Source organism: Mesoplodon densirostris, chromosome 15, assembly GCF_025265405.1.
Source record: "Mesoplodon densirostris isolate mMesDen1 chromosome 15, mMesDen1 primary haplotype, whole genome shotgun sequence".
NCBI lineage: Eukaryota > Metazoa > Chordata > Mammalia > Artiodactyla > Ziphiidae > Mesoplodon > Mesoplodon densirostris.
The window spans coordinates 28,361,759-28,387,017 of NC_082675.1; the positions used below are offsets into that span (position 1 = coordinate 28,361,759).

Consider the following 25,259-nt stretch of genomic DNA (forward strand, 5'->3'; position numbering starts at 1 on the left):
AGATTTTAAAGTTTTCTTCACGTAAATTTTACACATTTCTTTATACGTTTATTCATAGGGGTTTTATTTTTTCCATTACTATTTTCTTATATAGAAAAACTGTTGATGTTTGTGTATCAGTTATGTAATCCAGTCACATTACCGAATTCTTTTTATGATCTTTAAAGGAAACCCTCTTGGAATCCCAGGTCGACAATTACATCACTGTCCTGTGCGTTTCACCTCCTCCCTATCTACCTCACTGGCCGCTGGGCAGCCCCCAGGGCCGTGCCTCATACAGCAGTGGGCTGAGCAGTCCCGGCCTGCTCCTGACCAGCCCTTCCAGCGTTTCTCCATTCGCACAACCTGCTTTTGACTTGAGATATAAAAACATTATTGTGTGAAGCAACCTGTCATCCATTTGTAAGACAGTATATTATCTATATGCTCTTGATATTTCCATGGAAATAATTAGACACAGAAGCTCAGTGGATGCATCCACTTGTTCAAAGCATGAACCCTCTCCCCCACACCCCCATACTTTACCCACTGAGGCTTCAGAGGTGAACCGCCTTCGGCACAGGTGCCCGTCAGTCGGATGGGCACCTTCCCCGAGCACCCGGAAGGCAGGTATGGAAGGTGGTCCTCCCCCCACCAAGAAGGACAGGCCTGTGGAAGCACAAGGGAGGGGGGACCAGGCCAAGGAGGAGGATCCGAGCTGGCCCGGCTCTGGTGGCACACGGGCCTCCCCTGAGTTTAGTAAGATGGCTCCAGAGAAGCTGACGCAGAGTCGCCCTTGTGCCCAAAAGCACAAGGGCAATGGTGGCGGCTGTGGGTGGTGCCCTGGCATCTGGCGTGGCGGGGTCTGTGTCGTGCCTGCTGGCCTCACAGCTCTCAGGGAGCAAGTCTCACATGCAGCCAAGTCCACAAGGTGGCATTTCCTCAGGCCGACCCCACAGAACAGCGATTTTATGGGTCATCCCAAACACAGGGAGAACCTCCTCAAGCGAGCAGCGTGGGGCTTCCCACCGACCTGAGGGCAGGTCAGCACAACAGTGGTCCTGGACCTGGGTCAGCCTTGCTCATGGAGCAAACACGCAATCGCCTCCACATGCATCCGTGCACCTTCTGGGGTCAACACCGGGCGCGGGAGAAGTAACGGTTATAACACCCCTGGGAGGATTGCGTTTCCAGCCGCACTCTCACCACTGGCCTCTCCTCACCTCGTGTCACAGCCCGTGCTGCTCCGAGGTTGTGCCTGCCCCCGCGGGGCGTCCTCGCCGCATCCCTCCTGTCTGCACGAGCGTCCACGGGGGTCGGAGACGGGAACACGGCCCAGTGCTCAGTGGGCTCAGGGCACAGTTAAAGACTTACAGGATCCCCTGTCCCAGATCTTTCCCTGGGCATGAAATGAAAAATCTAAAGAGGAAACAAAACAGGGAAGTGACCACTTTAGGAGAGCGGACACTGAAGAGAGCTAATACTGAAGGAGAGCAGTTTTAATCACAAAGGGATCAACAGTTGTGGGACTGCCTCTACCCTTCACCTGTGATTACTGACCCATGTGGCAGACGTGTAAGACTGTCTTAAATCTGTGCTCAGGAAGGACAGTGTTTCTCTGTCGCGGTTGTAAATGCTGGGGGTTAGAGCCCTCCTGGCAGCTTTGCACACCCTCCGAGGTCCTTCTGCTCCATCGATAATACCCGGCTGCGACCCCCACGCTGCTGCACAACCACTCACCAGCAATGGCCACAGAGCAATTAATACACACGTCTCTCCTGGTAGAACCAGGGAACGTCACAGCAGGAGAGCGCTCTGTCCCCTCGGGTGGCTCACTGCCCTCACTCCCTGTGCCCTGGGTCCCTCTGGTACCTGACGGCAGTGCCCTTCTACACCGGATTCTGGAGTTGTCCCGCCAGCTTTAATTTCAATAAACGCCCTCTTAAAATATACCATCAACCTCTCCAATGTGTCTGCACAGAACGTGGCGCCTGCCCCACTCCGGAGAAAGACAATTTCTTTGAAAGGAAGCTTTCCTTTCTACTCTGGGCAATTAGCTAAAAGACAAAGGAACTGAGAAGGAATTTCTTAAGGGAAACAGAACTGTAATGGAGGAGAAAAATCACAGAACAGACCAAGGCGCTTGGAAATAATTAGCAGAATAAAGTGATATTCTAATGTCTACATGACAGCATATAAAAAAAACAAATTCAATGGAAATTAAGTTTATTTCTGGATATACCAACTAAAATATACACCATATTTATTCAGAATATCATAATCAATGCAAAAATAGAACTCTCTTCTCCCCTGTAAAAGTTAAATACAATACTATAGGATAGTTACATGATTGTTTTAGTCAGGTCTTCAGTATTAGCTTCTCAAAAGAACAAACCTATAGTTATAGACATCCAATTTATCATACAAAATATATACAAAGGCGTAACTGTAGTACAGAAAAAAATGAAGTCACCAAAATATAACTTATGTCATTTACTTTACACAAAGTGGACTCTATTTAACTTTTCCCAAGAGCTTCACCAATGAGTCGAATGGCGACACTCTTGCCTTCATCGGTTTGAACAACGAGCAAAGCTTCAAACTTGCCCACGGACCTGGGCTTGAACTGCACAGGCATGTTGATGTAGTGCTGGGCTCTGCAGAGAGAAAGGGGTGTCAACACTGAGGCCACAGCACACGGAGCCCCTCCAGCCTCACGACGCCTGGCAGAGAGCGAACACGGTCAAGGAAGCAGGAGCCAAGAGGCCCAGGGCCTGGTGCTGCATCTGTAGAAGCAGGAGGCCACCGGCCCCCCAAAGGTCAGGGAGCACGTGCCACCGACCGCCCCCGTGGCAGCGGGACCAACGTTTACAGGGCTGGTGGGTTTTGCTCCAAATTTCATATGAAACCTTCCAAAAGTCTTCTTGAAAATTTATTTTCAGATTCTATCGAGGCAGGTAATGAACGCCCTGTGTTTAAAAGTAGTACATGGCGGGGGTGGGGTGTTGGTATTGCTCATAAAACGAGGTCCCAAAAGCTTCAAAAATACACCTTTATTCCCAGGAAATTAGACAAAGGCACTTTCCCACACCTGTGTGATGTCACCAACTTTCTGTCTTAATCGTTTTTGAGTGAAACTTTACAGCTTTCAGACTCTCCTCAGAGGGCAGGGGTCCCGCCCTTGATCTCAACCACACGTGTTCAGGATCAGCCACTGGATCTGACCTGTGCTTTTGCTTCCAGCATGTTTCCTGATGAACCCAGCACAGTGGGCTAGAAATTCAGAAAACAGTCTAAGTATTTCAAAGCCCTTTTCCTGCATGTAACTGATAATGCAGAATATACATATTTAAAGTCTGGGTCATTTCCCCCCAGTGCATTTACCTCATTTCCCCACATCAAAGTTAAGGTGCCTTTAAAATAACTGGTACCTTTCGACGTCACTGGCAAAGGACAATTTTCTCTTTCATGTTAGCATCTCAATCCTCAGAATGACGTAGTACAATCTGCCAACCTAAGAGGCCTTTTAACTTATGAATTACTAAAAGCATTAAAATACCCCAAGTAAATCTCTAGAGGATCCCATTACTAACACGGAATAAAGAACCCCATATTTAACTGAGGAAGGGTGTTGAAAAACATATTATGACAAACATGTATCCCCTGCTTTAGATTTACAGACACTGAATAAACGGGGGGTGCAACTTAAAAAGAACCACAGATTCACACAACTCCAGCACCAGCAGTGCGGCGAAGCAGTGACTGTGCTGTTACCAAGAGGGCTTTACACTCTCTCCACACACATGCACACTCACATACACAAACACGCACACTACCAGCCCCGCCACAGCACACACTCACACCCCCCCACATGCACACACACACATATACACACGCACACACACATAATAGGAACACATAATAGGAAAGCACATAGACACAACGCAGAGATCTAGTTCAAAACCTCCTACCATCCAATGACAAGTTTTGCAGCAGAGGCCCCAGAGCAAGCAGCAGGAGGTACAGAGGCAGGGCTGGCACGGTGCCTGGAACCCCCCTCACCCCTCATGCCTGTGAACCTACAAATTACAGCAACAGTAATTTTTCTTTTTCTTTAACTTGAAACGAACACTTTGCTGCTCCTTGGCTTCCCTCTGAAGGACACAGCAGGGCCTGGCCGCTCAGCCACAGGGGCTGGCTCACCAGGACCTGCATGCGCTGCTGTGAGCCCAGCAGATGGGGCCTTAGCTGCAATGTCTCAGCAGAAATTAGACTTGAACAAACAGTTAACAGAGGATGCTTTCGGGGCTAAGTGGGAACACAACAAATTCTTCTTAAAAAGACATGAGAGGGCTTCCCTGGTGGCGCAGTGGTTGAGAGTCCGCCTGCCGATGCAGGGGACGTGGGTTCGTGCCCCGGTCCGGGAGGATCCCACCTGCCGCGGAGCGGCTGGGCCCGTGAGCCATGGCCGCTGGGCCTGCGCGTCCGGAGCCTGTGCCCCGCAACGGGAGAGGCCACAACAGTGAGAGGCCCGCGTACCGCAAAAAAAAAAAAAAAAAAAGACATGAGAAAGAGATGATCACCTAGAGCCCAAGACAGAACCTTTACCAAAAAACTGCTCATTGATGCTCCTTTTCCATTAGCTCTTTCACAATCTACCGCTTTCCGTGGACGACATAAACGTGCCCAACACACGCCCTCCCCCAGCACCTCCACCTAAGGCAAAACCCCCAGGACGTGAGGGGCTCCCGCCTACTGATCTGCAGTCAGCTGACAGTCCCCACCGCATGAGGACAGCCCGGGAGAGGGGCCTCCTGGGAGGGCAGACCTGCGGTGACGGAAGCCGCGCTACTACTCGGGGAGTGGGATTCACGGGTCCCAGGGCAGGTGGCCCCTGAGGAAGAGAACGTGACCACGGGGGACAGGGAGGGGCTCCCCAGGAGCCTCGGCACAGACTGTCTACCTGCCGAGGCCAGTGCCGCCATACCGGCCCCCTACAGCTCACGAGCCCGTCCAGGGTCCAACAGTCTCGTTCTCGGGACAGGTACAAAGCCCTCCACGCCTGCACTGACAGCAGCCCCTGCCCCAGTTTGCAGGAGAATTCTCAGGTGAGCTATGGGAGCAAACCGCTACTTCTCCGAAATAGAAAGAAGTCATTCTTACATATGAAAACACCAGCTTTCCGACCTTCCTTTACATAAGACTTAAACCTATGGACATGTCATAAGAGAAGAGTTTTCTACGACTTAGAGTTTACTTCACCTGGTTGAACAGATCAAAGTTACTGCTTTGCACGCATGGTTTTCTTATTCATATTTCATCAAGTTTATACTGAGTTGCTAATTATTAAAGTTGATGCTGGAATCTGTAACATTACATATTTATCCTAAGTTCCCTAATGAAATGCATCAGAATAACTTAAGTATCTGCCACCAATAAAGTATAAAATTACCTTATTTAAATTTCTTTTCAAAGTATAAAAAGTTAAAAACATTTTAAAGTAATAACATGCTTGAAGAGTATAAGCAAACAAAATGTATCTTGTGATGCTATTTTAAATGCTAGCTTATGTAAACTGCCCAAATTTTGCTTAATTACAAAATATTTTCTCATGTTTCTAAGTTCTCTTAGATGTTGTGACATGACCTAGGCTGCAGAGAAAAGCGGTGAGTGTCTAATTCAGGACAGCTTAAAATGTTCTATCACTGGAATGGCAAGTCACCAAGTTCAACTCTATAAAAATGTCTACTTTTAGATTACTAGAATGAACACATTTTATATCTTAAAATTGGCTTTTAGACAAGTTGAAACTAAGCAAAACGCCATGTCATTTATAAAGGTTCCTCGTTAGGAATGCTTTAGCATCACGCCTGTTGCGTCAACAGCACTGCAGGGAGCTGTGCGTGAGGAGGAGGAAGTGCTGCTGGGACATGAGATGGGCACCCAGGCGCATGAGGAAGAAGGACGTTACCCGCTGGTCACAGGGGTAGGAGGAGGAAACTGAAGGTGGCAATTATGAAAATACTCTGACATGTTAACTGCCAAAATTACATTTCAATTTAGGTCGTGTGGTCTCCTGTGAAGGTCTAACAGCTCACTGGTGACCACAAACTGCCTGTGGGCCTCACTCAGCTGGCTGGTCCCTACAGCCCTGCTAGGCCAGAGGCTGCCACATGTAATGCTATTGGGATTGAACACAAACAGGTTCTTTTTCTACAAAGGATCAAGAAGGAGCTGATTTACAAATTTCAGCTAAAATATAATTAAATTTTAAAAAATCTGTGAAAGCAAATTAAGCAAAGAACATAACATCAGAAGAGAATTTGAAACTACAGTGTATTTAATGATGAAAGCTGGAAAAGGAATGTTTATCTCCAGTTAAGTTGACTGCATCATCCTTCAGCCATAAAATGGGCAAGTGACATAAAGCCAAGTAATTTAACAAGTTATTATAAGTAATGAGTCCTTACCAAAACTGTAGATGAGCTGAATGCAAACACTGTTTTTTAAAAAGCTGTTAGGCTCTTCAAGGGAATTTTTTTTAAATCTGAAGGTTTCTTGAACTTTTTTTTAAAAAAAGATTTTTTTAAAGATAAAAGCTCCTTGAAACAAAAATCTTAAGCCCCTCCAGTAAGCTGACAGGTATACGCTGGTTTACACAGAAGTATTCCACCCCCTCTGCTTCACGTTTAAAGACACACACCTGCAAAATGCTGACCAAGCTCAGGGATGTGAACCAGACAGAGTAAATGGGAAGCAGAGTTAATAAGGCCGTTAGGATAAATTTCAAATTCAGATAATAACGGTGTTCAGGACAGATCACTTACTCAGTATCAGTTTGTATTCTGTTACTAAAGAGTGTCACAACTGGGAATTTAAACAACCTATTTTTAAATAGGTGAATTGTTTCTGCAGCTCTGCCTCAGTTCAGCAGAGCCAACCTACTCTACCGACTGTGGAATGTCACCAGTCTCAGGCCGTCATGGGAGGGACCCACAGACAAGAGCTCAGGGCAGAAAAGCGGGAAAGCTCAGACTTAGTAGTGCTGTAAACCCAGGTCCCTCTCATCCATGTTCTCACTGAAGGGACTGGCTGGGAAAGCACCGACAGAAACCGTGATGCTCTATCGATGTTGTGGGTCCTGCTGGGGCTCCCCAGGACCACCTCTCACATACTCCTGTAATGAGTCCAGGCTGCCAGTGGCTTTTCATCTCCATTTCACAAATTAGGAAACTGAGGCTCAGAGAAGTTAAGTCCATGGTAACTTTCTAGGTATATTCATTGCTGACTCTGCACAACTCGTGCCTTTAGGTTGGGCTCCTGAGAGGCAGGTTTCATAGCACATGGGATGGGGGAGGGGGGACGAGAAGGGGAAGAAAGGATGAGAGGTGGAGAGAACGGTCCCCACGACTCATCTTCCAGTATCTGAAGGTAAGTGTAAGCTTCTGAGTCAGTGCTGCTGGGCTAGTAACTCAGAGACAGCTCTTGAACGCCTGCAAGTGGGCCAAGTTTACACAGAATATAACATGTTTCTGGGACAGTCTCTTGATGCTAAAATGAAAGATCTTATAATAATTAAATTGTTTAAAGATTCAAAGATGAAGATAAAATTATTTTTCAGTATTAAGGGCAACAGAAGTCTACTGTTAAAATTCTAAATAACAGTGACAACCCAGTTTGAGATTTCAGCCTTTATGTACATCATATGGAGAAAGAAAATTAGCAAGACCCTAAAACAATTAACAAAATGGCAGAAAGTACATACCTATCAATAATTACTTTACATGTAAATGGATTCAATGCTCCAGTCAAAAGAGCAGCTGAATGGATACAAAAACAAGGCCCGTATATATGCTGCTACAAAAGCCACTTAAGGGCTTCCCTGGTGGCGCAGTGGTTGAGAGTCTGCCTGCCGAGCCCGTGAGCCATGGCCACTGAGCCTGCATGTCCAGAGCCTGTGCTCTGCAACGGGAGAGGCCACAACAGTGAGAGGTCCGCATCACTCACACACACACACACACACACACACACACACACACACACACACACACACACACACACACACACACACACACACACACACAGTCACTTAAGATCTAAAGACACTCAGACTGACAGTGAGAGGATGGAAAAAGGTATTATATGGAAGCAACCCAAGTGCCCATCAACAGATGAATGGATAAAGATGTGGTACACAGTGGAATACTACCCAGCCATAAAGAAGAATGAAATCTTGCTATCTGCAATAACATGAATGGACCTGGAGGATATTATGCTAAGTGAAATAAGTCAGAGAGAGACAGATACTGTATGATTTCACTTCCATATAGAATCTAAAAAACAAATGAACAAACATAACAAAACAGAAATAGAGTCATAGATACAAAGACAAAACAGGTGGTTGCCAGAGGGGATGGGGGTAGGAGGAAGAAAGAAATAGGTGAGGGAGATTAAGAGATTCAAACGTCCAGCTCCAAAATAAATGAATCACAGGTATGAAACGTACAGCATGGGGAATACAGTCAGTAACTATGTAATATCTTTGTGTGGTGATGTATCATCTTAGATTTAGTGTGGTGATCAGTTTCAAATGTATAGAAATAAAAACATATACGGGCTTCCCTGGTGGCGCAGTGGTTGAGAGTCCGCCTGCCGATGCGGGGGACACGGGCTCATGCCCCGGTATGGGAGGATCCCACATGCCGCGGAGCAGCTGGGCCCGTGAGCCATGGCTGCTGAGCCTGTGTGTCCGGAGCCTGTGTTCCGCAACGGGAGAGGCCACAACAGTGAGAGGCCCGTGTACCAGAAAAAACAAACAAACAAACAAACAAAAACCCATAGAAATACAGGAACTAACAGTGTTGTAGGTCAATTATACTTCAAAAACAAATGCATAGAAAAGATCAGATTTGTGGTTACCAGAGGCAGGGGGTTGGGGGAGGGAGAACTGGATGAGACAGTCAAAAAGTACAAACTTCCAGTTGTAAGGTTAAGTATGTACCAGGCATGTGATGTACAACACGATAAATATACTGAACATGTTGTACGTTATATATGAAAGCTGTTAAGAGAATAAATCCTAACAGTTCACATCGCAGGAAAAAAATTTTTTTCTATGTCTTTAATTTTGTATCTACATGAGATGATGGTGTTCACAAAACTTACTGTGATAATCATTTCATCATGTACGTAAGTCAAATCATTATGCTGTACACCTCAAACTTACACAGTGCTGTATGTCAATTATGTCAATAAAACTGAGAGAATATATATATATATATACATAAACCTTAAAAATAAATAAAAACAAACACATTTTAAAAAAAAGAAAATAAGCAAGGACGACAAGAAAATGAAGCCCTGATTTAAGAACAATACAGGGTTATTTGAAGAACTGGACAACTGGAAAATAGGATAATAAAATTTTGCCAATTAATCTGGGAAGGTTTTTGTCCTAATTAGTAAAAATTTAAATCCTTGATTCTCAGTGTAGTGAAAATAACATGTGATGCAGAAATCACTCTAAAGTTAATCACAAAATAATTAAGGTTCTATGTAAGTATATGGCTGTCAAAATACTGGGAAACAGGAGTCACGCACTAAGTCCAAACACTGCGCAAGTTTGAGTTGCTACTTGCCACACGTACCCACAGGTCACGGACTGTTTCCCTAGCAGGTTCCTTGTCTCCTTCACCACGTGCTTGGTGCTCTGTGGTGCTGGTGAGGAGGATGAGGGGTTGCAACAGAGAGAGACGTCACAGTTCTAACCCCCAAGAGCAATCTCAGGCTCCTGAACACAAAGACCTGCACTAGAATGAGAACATTTTGGTTTATGATAAACTCACCTCAAAGTATATTTTGAATGTTTGACGTAGAAAGGCTCTCTGGGACTTAAAAACTTGAGCTGGAATTTAATATGAAACATTTTATTAAGTTATACAAGTTAGATATTTGTGCATACTTAAATCAACATACCATACATTTGCTTACATATAGCCACAAAATGAGGTAAAATGATAAATGCTCATGAAAACACTTAAGGGAAGTTTAATGAGTTTATTCTAGTTCTAACTGGAGTAAATGTTATCCAGAAATATGTTGGTGTGATAGTACAGAAGAAAACAAGAGGAAAAATTAAAAAATGAAAATATGAAAACAAATACTAAATAATTTTCAATTTTCAGGTAAAGGATCATGAACTTCCCCTGAGTTTCTTTTCAAATACGGTATTAAGCCATTTTAAAACTTAACTATTATAACTTAATCTATAAAACAAGCTTCTAATTATCAGGAAAATGTTTATCAAATAGTAGACTACACTTACTTTTTCAAAACCCACAGCAGGATTTCCAACTTACCAAGTGTGTAATAAAAGAATTATTTCGCAAATTGACTTTCAACGTCCTTGACTCCCCAACTCTCGTTGGCAGAAACCGATACACATCTTCTGGGGCATAAACTCCACGGTGGGTGAGGTCAAGCTGCCTGCTATGGAGATAGGTCTGAAGGTTAACTATTTAAAATCCATAGTAACTTAAACTATTTGTATATATTACATTATGAAGTGTGGCTTTAATTTGTTTTCTCCCGCAACTCAGTTAAAGTAGCTCTGTAAAGGCGACTGACTAATGTGTGTTAAGACAAACTGCTGGCAGCAGGAAGCGTCCAGGGGTGCGGGGAAGCAGCTGAGACAGCAGTAGCGCCTCCTCCTCCCTGAGAGGAACTTAACATATTTTCCTTACAAGCACCTTCCTCCACAACTAAGTTAGACCTAAATGTTAGTTAACTAAGGATTATAAGAAACATTTTCATGTAAGTCAGAAAGAAAGAGACAAATACCATATGATATCACTTATATGTGGAATCTAAAATATGACACACATGATCATATCTAAGAAACAGAAACAGACTCATGGACATAGAGAACAGACTGGAGGTGGTCAAGAGGGAGGGGGGTGGGGGAGGATGGAGTGGGAGGTTGGGGTTAGCAGATGTAAGCTTTTATAGAGAGAATGGATAAAGAACAAGGTCCTACTGTATAGCACAGGGAACTATATTCAATATCCTGTAATAAACCATAATGGAAAAGAATATTAAAAAAAGAATGTATATATATGTATAACTGAATTGCTTTGCTGTGCAGCAGGAATTAATACAACACTGTAAATCAACTATACTTCAATTTTAAAAAAAGTTAAGGAAAAAAAAACACATCCCTGAAAAAAAAAATTTTTTTTTCATTAGGTAAAACATTTACATACTATCATTAAAGCTTTGTAAGCTGCAGGTATAACATACATTTTTCAAAGTTTTTAAGAATCTACTTTCATACACTGTTTTGTGGAATGTAAATTGGAACACTACTTTGGGAACATTCTTTGGCAGTTTAAGGTTAAATAAATTTCTACCATATGACCCAGCAATTCTACTCTTAGATATTTTTACCCAAAAGAAATGAAAAAATATGTCCACAAAAATACACATATAATAATATTCACTGCACCTTCATTCACAAGGGCTCCAAGTCAGAAGCCACCAAATGCTAAAAGGAAAATGAAACAATCGTGATGTGCTCCTATGATGAGGCATGAGAACTCAACAACAAAAGGAACAAACCATAGGTACACTCACCAACACAGATGATCCCGAAATCACTACGTTAAGTGAAAGCCAGACACAACTTGAGTGCACATGTGCATGAAATTCCACAGAACTATGGCAACACACAGGAACAGAACAAATCCTGGGTGAAGGTGGGGGTGGCTGCAGAGAGGCATGCATGTGAGGCTCCAGGAGAGAGAAACGGTCTCTACCTGGCTGCAGTGGGGGTGACATACGTCAATCACAGGTAAGCCACTGGGCATTTTACTGAATGTAATAAAACCTCAATAAAGCCCTGGGAAAAATTCATGAGAATGACAGAAACAACATACCCAGGTAAGAGAGCAGACGCCTCTGATACAGGTTGTCTTCGGGGCTTAAGTAAATTATCTATTTTAATGAGGCTCTTTGTGGAAATGCGTGAATTTTCAAGCTCACGTTCTGCTTTGACACTCTGTATAAAAAAATCACAGGGTGGAGGAGGAGAAATAAACATATGGACACTTACCTATTTGAATTCTACTACTTCCTTCTTAATTTTTAAAAAGGAGATTTAGGATTTCTAAATTTCTTTAATCACAAAATGCTTTATCTTGCACTGTTTCTTTCTCTCTCTTTCTCACACACAAACACAATCTTACCTAATTAAGGCAAACAAATTTCATAGAGCCAATCAATAAAGACACGTAAGAAAACTAAGATGATAAGAATCTATAACAGAATCAATGGGATTACAATAATACCAAAAACAACAGGCCAGTTTTTCATGCCAGTTTCCCTTGGTGTCTTTAAAACACATCCAATAATATACTTAAATTCAGTGTAACACTCACGTGTCCAGAGAGCTGGAATCTCAAGGTGTGCTTCAGGTGAGGCTCTTTAAGAGGGTGACACTCAACATCCCAAAACTGGGCATAGTCCCCTCTATCTCTGGGCAAAAACGTGATGGAGACCTACAAACAACACATCCAGGAGAGAAATTCAGACACTGAACCTTACACACATGCAGTTAGATTACCAATTCAAAGTGTGGTATGAAAAAATTGAAGGGAAAAATGTCCTTGCTTTGGCTAATTTTGCCACTAATCAGATCCAAGTATACTTTTCTTTAAGGCTTTAAGTAACATATTCCTCAAAATTTAAATTTTTTAATTAAAAAAAGTTATTAATTACTGTAGCTCTGTAGTACAGTCTAAAGTCAGGAAGCCTGACTGCTCCAGCTCCATCTTTCTTTCTCAAGACTGCTTTGGCTATCTGGGGTCTTTTGTGTTTCCATACAAATTAAAAAATTTTTTGTACTAGTTCTGTGAAAAATGCCATTGTTATTTGATAGGGATTGCACTGAATCTATAGATTGCCTTGGGTAGTTTGGTCATTTTAATAATATTAATTCTTCCAATCCAAGAACACAGTATATCTATCTGTTGTGTCATCTTTAATTTCTTTCATGAGTGTCTTACAGTTTTCTGAGTACAGGTCTTTTGCCTCCTTAGGCAGGTTTATTCCTAAGTATTTTATTCTTCTTGATGTGATGGTAAATGGATTGTTTCCTTTTCCCTTTCTGATAGTTTGTTGTTACTGTACAGAAATGCAACAGATTTCTGTACATTAATTTTGTATCCTGCAACTTTAGCAAATTCATTAATAAGCTCTAGTTTTCTGGTATAGAAAATCTCCAGGATTTTCTAAGCACAGTATCGTATCATATGGAAACAGTGAGTTTTACTTCTTTTCCAATTTGGATCCCTTTTATTTCTCTTTCTTCTCTGATTACCGTGGCTAGGACTTCCAAAACTATGTTGAATAATAGTAGCGAGAGTGGACATCCTTGTCTTGTTTCTGACCTAAGAGGGAATGCTTTCAACTTTTCACCGTTCAGTATGATGTTACCTGTGGGTTTGTCATATACGGCATTTATAATGTTGAGGTATGTTCCCACTTTCTGAAGAGTTTTAAATCATAAATGGATGTTGAACTTTATCAAAAGCTTTTTCTACATCTATTGAGATGATATTTTTTTGTTTTTAATTAATTGATTGATTGATTGATTATTTTGGCTGCTTCAGGTCTTCGTTGCTGTGCGCAGGCTTTCTCTAGTTGCGGCGAGCAGGGGCTACTCTTTGTTGTGGTGCACGGGCTTCTCATTGCAGTCGCTTCTCTTGTTGCGGAGCATAGGCTCTAGGCACGTGGGCTTCAGTAGCTGTGGCACACAGGCTTAGTTAGTTGCTCCACGGCATGTGGGATCTTCCCAGACCTGGGATCAAACCCGCGTCCCCTGCAATGGCAGGCGGATTCTTAACCACTGCGCCACCAGGGAAGTCCCTGATCATATGGTTTTTATTCTTCAATTTGTTGATGTGGTGTATCACACTAACTGATTTGCAGATATTGAAAAATCCTTGCATCTCTGGGGTAAATCCCACTTGATCATGGTGTATGATCCTTTTAATGTATTGTTGGATTCAGTTTCCTAGTACTTTTTTGAGGATTTTTGCATCCATGTTTACCAGTGATATTAGTCTGTAATTTTCTTTTTTGTGTCATATCTTTGCCTGGTTTTGATAACAGGGTGATGATGGCCTCATAGAATGAATTACAAAGTGTTCCTTCCTCTGCAATTTTTTGGAATAGTTTGAGAAGGAGAAGTGTTAACTCTTCTCTAAATGTTTGGTAGAATTCACTATACTACAAAGCTACAGTAATCAAAAACAGCATGGTACTGGCTCCAAAACAGACACATAGATCTATGGAACAGGACAAAAAGCTCAGAAATAAACCCACCCATCTATGGTCAATTAATCTACAACAAAGGAGGTAAGAGTATAAAATGGAGAAAGGACAGTCTCCTCAGTAAGTGGTTCTGGGAAAACTGGACAGCTACATGTAAGAGAATGAAATTGGAACATTCTTTAACACCATACACAAAAATAAACTCAAGATGGATTAAAGACCAGAAACCATAAAACTGCTACAGGAAAACAAAGGCAGAACACTCTTTGACATTAATCATAGCAGTACTTTTTTTGGATCTGTCTCCTAAGGTAAAGGAAATAAAAGCAAAAATAAACAAATAGGACCTAATTAAACTTAAAAGCTTTTGCACAGCAAAGGAAACCATCAACAAAATGAAAAGACAACCTACTAAAGGGAGAAAATATTTGCAAATGATATGACCAGTAAGGAGTTAATATCCAACATATATAAAAAGCTCACACAATTCAACATCAAAAAAATCAAACAACTGATTAAAAAATGGGCAGAAGAACTGAATAGACATTTATTTAAAGAGGAAATGCAGATAGCTAACAGGCACATGAAAAGATGCTCAACATCACTAATCACCAGGGAAATACAAATCAAAACCACAATGAGATATCACCTCACACCTGGGAGAATGGCTATCATCAAAAAAAGAACATAAATAACAAATATTGGCGAGAATGTAGAGAAAAGGAAACCCTAGTACACTGTTGGTGGAAATGTAAACTGGTGCAGCCACTATGGAGAACAGTATGGAGGTTTCTCAAAAAACTAAAAATAGAACTGCCATATGACCCAGCGATTCCACTCCTATTTACCTAAAAAAATAAAAACTAAAAACACTAATTTGAAAAGATACATGCACCCCAATGTTCACAGAAGCACTACTTAACAATTGCCAAGACATGGAAGGAACCTAAGTGTCCATCAATAGACAAATGGATAGAGAAGATGTACTAATATATACATGCGTGCGTGTGTATTTATATATATATATATATATATATATATATATATATATATACACACACACACACACATATATACACACAATGGAATATTACTCAGCCATGAAAAAGAATAAAATCATGCCATTTGCAGTAACATGAATTTGGAAGGCATTGTGCTAAGTGAAAAAAGTCAGAGAAAGAAAGACAAATACTGTATGATATCACTTATATATGGAATCTAAAAAACGCAACAAATAAAAAGTAAGCAGACTCACAGATGTAGGCAACAAACTAGCGGTTACCAGTGGGGAAAAGGAAGCGGGGAGGGGCAACATAGGGGTAGTGGATTAAGAGGTAATAACTCTTTACGTATAAATAAGCTACAAGGATATACTGTACAACATGGGGAATATAGCCAATATTGCACAATAACAAATGGAGTATAACCTTTAAAAATTGTGAATCATTATATTGTACACCTGTAACTTATATGCTATTGTACAATACTTAAAAAAATAGAAATAAAATGTTAAAATAATGCAAATTCTTAAAAAAAAGTTATTAAAAAATTCTAGAGTACAAGACCTAAATGAGGAAGGTCTGACCCCCCCCAAAACACAATGCAGACTTCCATGGAAATGCTTATGGGACCACTGCTGGCCAAGTGGTGAAGGACTAAGGCCTCACACCTCACTGACTGCAGGGGACGAGAGGGTCCACAGGAAGGGGTGGGTGTGGGAGCAGAGGCAGAGGAGCCAAGACGCTGTGCCCACCAGAGCAGCTCTTACCCTAACTCACTTCAGAACATCACCCCGACCACACAGCTCCAAGTCAAATACACGAAATCTGTGTGTGCAGCATGTCAAAGGTCAACAATGAGGAAGTTGAAGTATCTTAAAACAGTATTTTATAAATTTTACCAGCGTTAAGAGCTTTTTAATTAAACGTTTAGTGTTAAAAATACTGATCCCTAGTTAGGGTAACAATAAATCAGTATCTTTGAGTCTGGACTTAACATTAAAATGCTTCATTGGCCTAATTTCTGTGGACACGGAATCTAAGAAACAACTGGGCCTGCAGGCTGGGAGCACAGAGGCAGGAGCTACCGGGGTGGGGGACATGGATGACAGGGCAATGGAAGGATTCAGAAAGGATGGATACAACCATGCCCTGAATGGTGAAAGCACACAACCATCTGGAGCCACCGGAACCACAGCACCACACTTCCTACAAACCCCACTTACACTTCCTCTAACACCAATGAATAAAAAACAGAGGAGGGAAAACCCACTACTGCATGTTCTACACCAGGCCCTAACATGCCTTAGGTTCATTTAGTCTCATCTCACACTGACCAATGTTTCACACAATTATGGTGTGTGTCTCAGTCGTAAGGAACTAATTTTTTCCTTCTGAATCAGTACTCTATACAACCACGATTGTGCTCTTTGGTAACACTTCCCTAAAGGGTCCCAGGGTGATGTGCTGTGCACGTAAATTAAGTATCCAGACCTAGAGCGCATTTGAGAGATGTGATCTGACAATGTGATGAGCAGCGACTTCAGTCCAGGATACACAGTGATGCACAAAACAAAAACCAGAGACCTCACGGAGGTTACATTTCCATGTCAACTATTATATGAGGAGAAATTCCTGGGAGACAATCTAGTCCTCATTTTTCTTTTCATTTTTCATTTTTCTTTTCATTTATGTGGTATACCACATAATTCACCCATTTTAGGTGTAGTCAGTGGTTTTTAGTGTATCTCCAGAACTGTGCAACCATGCCCACAATCTAATTTAAAATACTCTCAACAATCCCAAGAGAAATCCCATGCCACGAGCAGTCACCCACCATTCTCCAACCTCGCTCCCAGCCCCAGAAACCAGTAATCTACTTTCTGCCTCTACAGATTTACCATTCTAGATATTTCCCATAAATTGAACCCTACAATACCTGGCCTTTTGTGGTTTCACTTGGCATGTTCATCCACGTGATAGCATGTTATTAGTACTTCATTCCTTTTTATTGCCAAATAAAATTTCATTGTATGGACACACCACATTTTGCTTATCACTCGATAGACACTTGGATTATTTCCACCTTTTTGAGCTATTGTAAACAAGGCTGCTATGAACATTTGTGTACAAGTTTGTTTGAATACTGGTTTCGAATTTTTTTGAGTATTTATCCAGAAGTGTGATTGTTGGACCATATGGTAACTCTACCTTTAACTTACTGAGGAACTGTCAAACTGTTTTCACTGTGGCTGCACCCTTTTCCATTCCCACCAGCAGTGTATGATGGTTCCAATTTCCCCACATCCTTGTCAACACTTGTTATTATTATTATTTTAAAATCACAGTCATCCTAGTGAGTATGAAGTGATCTCACTGTGGTTTTGATTTGCATTTCCCCAATGACTAGTGATTCTAAGCATCTTTTCATGTCTTTACTGGCCACTGGTATATCTTCTTTGGAAAAATGTCTATTCAGAGTTTCTGCCCATTTTTTAAACTGGGTATTTGTCTTTATATTATTGAGTTGTAAGAGTTCTTGATGCACTCTGGATACAAGTACTTTGTCAAATACGTGATTTGTAAATGTTTTCTCCCATACTCTGGGTTTTCTTTTCACACTCTTAATCGTGTCCTTTGATGTACAAAGTTTTACACTTTGATAACTCATCTATTTTTCCTTTTGTTACTTGAGTTTTATTGGTGTTACATCTAACAAACCAATGCTTAACCCAAGGTCGTGAAGATCAACAGTTACCTTCTAGTAGTTTTACAGCTTTAGCTCTTACACGTAGGTCTATGGTCCACTTCAAGTTAATTTTTATATATGGTGTGAGGTAAGGGTTGAATTTAATTCTTTTGCACGTGGATATCCAGCTGTCCCAGCACCACTGTTGAAAAACATTCTTTCCCTGTTGAATTGTCCCTTATTGAAAAATCAACTGACCATAAATATGACGATTTATTTTGGGACTTTCACATCTATATCACATATTTTATAGGTCTATCTTTATGTCAATACCACACTGTTTTGATTACTGTAGCTTTGTAGGTTTTGAAAATGGGAAGTGTGAAACCTCCAACTTTATCCTTTTCCAAGATTGTTTTGGTTATTCTGGGTCCCTTGCACACCCACATGAATTTTAGGACCAGCCTGTCAATCTCTTAAAAACAAGCTGGGATTTTCACTGGGACTGTGCTGAACCTATAGATGAGTTTAGGGAGCACTGCTGTTTTAATACCGTCAGGTCTTCTGATCCATGCACAGATGACAACTTTCCTGCTGGGGCTTCTCTGCACCTTCCTTTCAGATGCAGAACTTCTGTTGAGCAACGTGTGCTCCCTGCTCGGCTGCTTGTGTGAAATAAACTACGCTGGTAGAACTCTGTGTCTTTACAAGAAAGTCAGAAACCCTCTGGAAGCCTGTTACACAGACCCAGTGAAGCACACAGAGTTTGTGACTCTGTCATTGCTCAAAGATTCTCTCATGGTCAGTTATGAGCTCACAACTATGTTCTAAACCTTATTACAAGTTTGAATCTCTGAGGAACTGGACCCATATCAAGTAAATGCCATAGTTTAAATGAGTTTTGGCTATTAGAATGAAAAAGGAAAAGTGTATTACTGAGGCCACATGAACAACTAGCATCCCTGTGAAATACATGAAGAGGCCAGGTCAGGGCTACAAACAAACCAGAACTTACCAGGGCTGTGGTACTAAAGGGACCTGTCACACTTGCCCCTGAAGACACACTGTTGACCCCACATGAACACTGAGTGGTCTGCAACACTGGTAGAGTTTTCTGCGCTACCAGAAGCGTGTTCTAAGCACTGGCAACCTGAGGCCACTTGAAGTGCTTACATCAGAATGTAAACCAACCACACCACCAAGCACGGTGTTTTGTTTCACACAAGATGTCCCATTGAAGAAGCAGAGCGCTGACCTGTGCTGCAGCTGCTCCTGCAGCAGCCTGGCTGTGAGCAGCACTGGTCCAGGTGGAGCGAACTCTTCTGGGTGGAAACAACGAGGCACTCCTGGCCAGCCAACACTGTGTTCTTACCAGACAGCTGTGAAAAGGTGTCAGAACTCACCTTCTGGACTCCATGGCTTTCCAGTACACCAGAAATAGGAGAACATCTGAATGCTGCATAGGTAGCTCTAAAAATATCTCCACTTTCATCAACTCCCTAAAAAGACACCATTTAAACAATCAAATAAAAAAAACAAAAAAGTAAGCGGATCTATTCCAGTGACACCATTGCCTTCACGGTCATCGAGGTCGAACCAGCCTGTTTCATGGTGGGCCAGGAGCACCCTGGGCTTGGCTCACACCAGGCCTCACCTGACGCAGACCCTCATCCCACCCCTGGCGGCAGTGCTCTGTAGGAGGCTGTTCCCGCATTGGAGGACTGCCATTTCCTCAAAGACCCTGAAGACCCTGCTGAGCATGTGTTTCAACACTCCATACGATACCTGTGCTTCATTTCTTGTCAGTGGGCCCAGCACTATCTTTTACACACGTCTTGTTAACATTATAGCTCACAACCATGATGGTCAAACCAAGAAAAGGGCAGTGGCCACATCACACGTGACCACACACTTGGCTCGGGTGGTGCCCAGTGGCAGACACCACTTGCAGGGCACACAGGCTAAGACTCACTGGCAAGGAAGGTTCAATCCCATCTCCTGCACTTGCTCCCACTAGCTGAAAACACACAGCAGCACTTGGAACTCAGGATAGAAAAGCACACACACAACGCCCTGGTATAAAACTTTTATATATTTTTCAAAATAGTTATTTCAGATAAAAAGCAGGGTTGCAGGAGAGAGCATGAAACAGAGCAAGCATGTATTTTCACATACATTCTCTCACTTGACTCTCAAAACCACCTTGTCAACACGACTGGGCAGGTTAGCCCCACTTACAAAGATAATCAAGTAAATGAAGCAGGGGAACAAAAAACCAGTAATCTCAACGTATGCTCATAATTCAGATTTTTAAACATCCTGCATAAAGTTAAACATTAAAATGAGTATAGCTGAGGCAATTATTACTGACCTTGACATAAGGTGGGGCTAAGGATGACAGGTGCCACCTCACTTCCATGTCACCGTGATTCTCAAGTTCCAGGTAACTTCCTAAAAGGAACACATTTAACAACTCAAACTCTTTGAGGGGTAAATAAACAAGCAGATTCGTGGGATAATGTGTGGAAAATACTGTGTTGACCTCATCACAGGGAAAAAATACACTTAGATCCCTTGGAGTCCAACAGGAATAACATTATTTTCTAACAAAGTCCTGTTTGACAGATGCCCTATCTTGTACTTAATGGAAGTGCAATGCAAAAAGCTACTGAAGAACTACAGCAGGGTCTTCACCATGCATGAACCCCTGGTGCTGCGCAGGTAAGAGGCTGCACAGGGTCAGAGTGCAGGCAGAGCCTGGCCCATGTCACTACGGCCCTTGGCCAAGATGCCACACGAGGTGACCTGCATGCATCAGGCCTGGTGGTGGCCAAGGGAAGAAAGTCAGCAGGCAGATGTGGGGTTTATTCTGAAGACAGACTGCAAAGGATGTGCTGATGGATGGGACGGGTGAACAGAAGGGAAGAGACATCAACTGTAGGGATTTGGCTCAACCAAGTGCGCAGGCAGTGGTGCCACTGCTGACATGGGAAAGGCTGGAGAAGCAGGTTTCGTGGATGTGTGGGGTGCACATCTGGGGCTCAGGGCGAGCAGAGAAGGAACGGGATGCAGGAGTTAGGAGCCGGAAGAGGAGGAGGGAGCAGCACAAGCTCAGGAGGGGCCTTGAGGCAAGGTGAGCCCTGAGAGCTGCTCCAAGGGGGAAGGAGTGGCTGCCAGTGCTAAGGTCAAACTGACACAGACACACAAAAGATGCCCTGGATTTGGCAAAATCAAGCTTTCTAGTGACCTTGATGGGAGCAAGTTAAGGACCTGGTGGTGGCAGCAGCTAAGCTGCTGAGGAAGCGAGGGTGGAAGCACAACCCTGGCAGGAAGGGGCCAGGGAGGAGGGCAGCCGCAGCAAGGCAAGGGCCCGAGGGCACCCTGCCCATGGGTGACGGCAGGCAGGCTGCATCCTGACGGAGACACGCTGCGTCCTGAAGGAGACACTTCGGCAAAGAGGAAGAAATGCTGACAAGGGGGTAGGAGGCCCGAGGGAGCCCTGCCTGAGATGGCAGGAGCAGGTGGGCCCAGGTTGCCAGCGCAAGGGTCACCTGGGATGGTCTCTAGATTTTCAACTATGTGAGGCAAAGGCAAGAGCCGGAAAGAGCAGAAGCAGGGATGAGGGAGCAGCGGGGGCTGCAAGAGACAGGCCTCAGCTGCTGGGCGGGGGGGGGGGGGGGGTCAAGAGGGGAGGAGGGCTGCAAGGGCCGCTGGGGAAGCCTGTGCTCAGGGCATCTAGAGGCCCAAGTCGCGCAGTGCTCAGGGGCAGAGACAGGGCCGGGGAGACAGTCGGGTTTAACCAGGGCTGGGATTCTGCCAGACGGGAATGCAGAAGGCGAGGGGCACAAGGCAGTCACGAGTGTTTGTGAGGAGTTACAGAGACAGAGCACAGAAGTCGAGGAGGGATAGGGGAGAAGTGTGCTGTGGGTGGGGCGATGGGCAGGGGAAAGGCCTGGAGGTCTGAATGTGGTCAGGCAACTGCTGACCCCTGGAGTTAGTGAGCTGGGAAGAGCCAGAGTGGGTGATGGGCAGAAGTGACAGGCTTGAAACTGAGTGAAAACACGGTACAGATCCTGGTGCCGACGAGATCCAGGAGGGACCCTGAGGGCAGGAGACTGAGCTGCAGTGGAAGACACACCACGGGAGTTGAGGAGCTGGGGGGCCAGGCGACAGGTGGCCCCAGACCCTATCTAAGTTGTCCATGTGCAATCCTAGACCCTGAGGCCGCGGGGAGAGCGCCCACAGGGGAAGAAAGCACTACTCCGGCCCAAGAAAGCTCAGAGGTGCTTCACACACCGCGTCACCATCCCCAGGCCCTGGGTGGTGGGTGTTAATCACAGCTGGGGAGGCTGGGCAGGTTTGGAGCCTGCAGTCACAGAGTAACTGACAGAGCCAGGCTCCACCCACCTTCCTCTCCAGCCACTAACTTAGTAGCAACTCTGGTCAAAGACCTAGTGAGAGTCGGGGAGGATGGTTCTGATAAAAAAAATCTAAGCCTCCTGGAACAGAGAGTTATTAAAGGCCTAAATTCAACATGGTACAATTTTTAAGCATCTGCAAATCCAGCTCATAACTGAAACGATTTCCAGTGACTACTTGATTTTCTCTTGAAGTAGCGGGAAATCTGCACCTATCACAAACTACAGTTAACTAAGAGCGTTAGATCCAATGTACTAGCAGAAGTCTGAATTACGTAACCCTGTGATACAATACCTGAAGTCTCACCAGGTTCTGTTGTAGGAAAAGTAACAGTCTTATTTCTTATCTCAACTCTTGTGGAAGGTGGTTTTGTCACTGGTTTTACCAGATGATTAACTGAAGGCTCTGTTTCTGGGGAAAGGATTCCAAATGGGCTGGAGGTTAAACAAGTGAAAAGTTCTTGGGTCAAGTCTTCTCGAATTTGAACCTTCACAATTTTCTGAAATGAGCCAAACAAAGGGATAAGATGCAAGTGAAGCTGTTGTTTTTTTTTAAAAAAAAATTCCTACTTTTAAATTATGGTAGAGAAGTAATGCCAGGGCTTCCCTGGTGGCGCAGTGGTTTAGAGTCCGCCTGCCAATGCAGGGGACACGGGTTCGTGCCCCGGTCCGGGAAGATCCCACATGCCACGGAGTGGCTAGGCCTGTGAACCATGGCCGCTGAGCCTGCACATCCGGAGCCTGTGCTCCGCGACGGGAGAGGACACAACAGTGAGAGGCCCATGTACCGCAAAAAAAAAAAAAAAAAAAAAAAAAAGTAATGCCAAACAAATGAAACACTGGCGAATTTAGAAATTAAAGTCCATTCAGATCCCAAAGTAGCTCTTTGACTTTATCCTTTCTCCCAACTTACCTCTTTTTTCCAAAGCAAAATCTTCAAGTTAATGATGGCTTCCAGGCCCCACTCTCCACTGCTGCCCACCCAGGACACTTGTTCAGCTCATTAGTGGAAAAACTCTGCACTAAATACTCTATTTAAATAAGTCTATTTGGGCTGAAAGGACACCTCAATTCGATTTCTGAAATGTAAGTGCTATCAGTGAGGATTACAAAACTTAAACTGCAAAAAAAGAGAAATGTTGATCAAAAAAATGTTTAAAAAATTACCTTCTGTCCATTGTCACAGTGTACATAGATCAAGCCACTCCACGGGAACAATGAATGTTTTGTGGATAAGGAGGAATTAGGACTCACAAGAATTTGTAGCTTGCTCCTTAAAAGAAGAATTGAACACTGAGAACCAAGAATACCCTGTACTGGAACAGCAGTAACCACAAGAGTTACAAACACTGTCCTGTCAGTCACCAACTATTTCCTCACTGCTCAGAAAGAGCAGAAAACAGAGGTAAGCTACCAGGCACATCTGATTTGGCCTCAACCCCAACCCAGCGGCTGACAAAAAGCTGAGTGGTGTGAAGCCAAGAACCCAAGGGCAAAGCTCATGTGAAAATGGACCACATCACAGAAATGCCATCTAAACAGCAATTCAAGTTAAACATTTCTGGAGCAAAAGACCAGTAACACAAAGGCTCTGAGCCGACGATGATACAGAACGAGCCGTTACGGTCACACAGCGTAACTGGAAGGGAAGAGAGGGTGGGAAAGGGGGTTGGTCAGGTTTTCTGTGCTCACTGTTCTCTTCAAGAGCTATGGGATGTCAAAGACTTAAATGTGGATGATGTAACTGGATTTGTAACTTAAGAGAAACCACCAGTTATAAAGAGAGGTCAGTACCCATGTCCAAAATGGCCGAGCAAGATGACCTCCCACTGTTAAAAGCTCAACACGCAGGGTGATGGACAAGTCTCTGTGAACAACCTGTCCTGTCATCTCCCGGCTTTTCACCCATTAATGGACAAACATTTAATTGACTGCTTTGGTCCTAGGAACCTTTCTCTGGAGTGTCCCCAACCACACCTTAACCCAGTTTTGGTCAAATAAACTCTCCTGAAACGCATACACCATCATTTTGCAAAAGCAAATAAACTTCATGATGCTCTTGTGCAAAGTTGCTATTCCCAAATGCGAAGCAAATTTCAGATGTGCGTATTCTGTGCCAACCTAGACACAGTCCCTGAGAAGCTGCAGAGCTGAGGCTATATCCCAATAATTAAGCTGCACAGAGAGGGCAGCTGCTCATCACCATCTGGCCCCCAAAGACTTCTTTTTACCTTAAAATATCCTTTGTAGAAAACGGTAAGCTAGATTATGGCTCAGACATATCAGAAACCAGGAATCTGTGTCTGTAAAATGTCCTTAGAGAAAACCAGCAGAATAAGCTGCTAGACCCAAGGTGACAAAGGCAGGACCACAGGGGCTTTGGAGACCACTACCCTCATCACATGCACAGCCGTATCCCTGTGCTGTAATTCTGTAGGCAGAGCTACATCAGCAACTCTCCCCCACCTCACACGTCTCTCCACCCTGTTAGGTCGATACCGCAACTGGCTGTGGACATGGTCTCCACCCGCTAAGAAGCATGAGTCTTGAACTCACTGTGGTCCCACAGAACCATGCATGGTGCTCTTTACAGAGTCAGCACACTGCAAAATTCTACTGAATAAATTAAAATGGCCTATTATTTGATCCTTAAAAAGTCACCATGCTAAAGCATCTAAATAACACCCAGGGGAAAGGGAGATCATACTTACTCTGGTGCGATAAACCCATGTTGTGGTGTCACTGTAAGACAATGTGCTGGCCAGTACAGCTCAAATTTCAGTAACCTAACAGAATTGTTTAAAATCTGGAAACGTCCAGTTTTTGCCATATCACCTATGACAA

The 25,259-nt window shown here is 43.5% G+C and overlaps 1 protein-coding gene across 12 annotated transcripts in view; it reads right to left on the reverse strand.

Moving 5' to 3' along the window:
• Positions 1–2,239: 2,239 nt before the first annotated feature.
• Positions 2,240–25,259, reverse strand: part of CEP192 (centrosomal protein 192) — a 95,676-nt gene continuing 72,656 nt past the window's right edge. For 5 of the 12 annotated variants that reach the window (XM_060119551.1, XM_060119548.1, XM_060119549.1 and 2 more), the window contains 10 exons: positions 25,127–25,250; positions 23,583–23,688; positions 22,711–22,915; positions 20,369–20,448; positions 19,401–19,496; positions 12,414–12,533; positions 11,913–12,034; positions 10,338–10,467; positions 9,825–9,883; positions 2,549–3,252 (listed from right to left, as the gene is read on the reverse strand). In XM_060119551.1, the coding sequence (XP_059975534.1) occupies positions 3,081–3,252; positions 9,825–9,883; positions 10,338–10,467; positions 11,913–12,034; positions 12,414–12,533; positions 19,401–19,496; positions 20,369–20,448; positions 22,711–22,915; positions 23,583–23,688; positions 25,127–25,250 (1,214 nt within the window). In that variant the 3' untranslated portion in view covers positions 2,549–3,080. Of the gene's footprint in view, positions 3,253–9,824; positions 9,884–10,337; positions 10,468–11,912; positions 12,035–12,413; positions 12,534–19,400; positions 19,497–20,368; positions 20,449–22,710; positions 22,916–23,582; positions 23,689–25,126; positions 25,251–25,259 lie in introns of all 12 variants that reach the window. The other 7 variants (XM_060119550.1, XM_060119547.1, XM_060119545.1 and 4 more) reach the window with 4 other exon arrangements.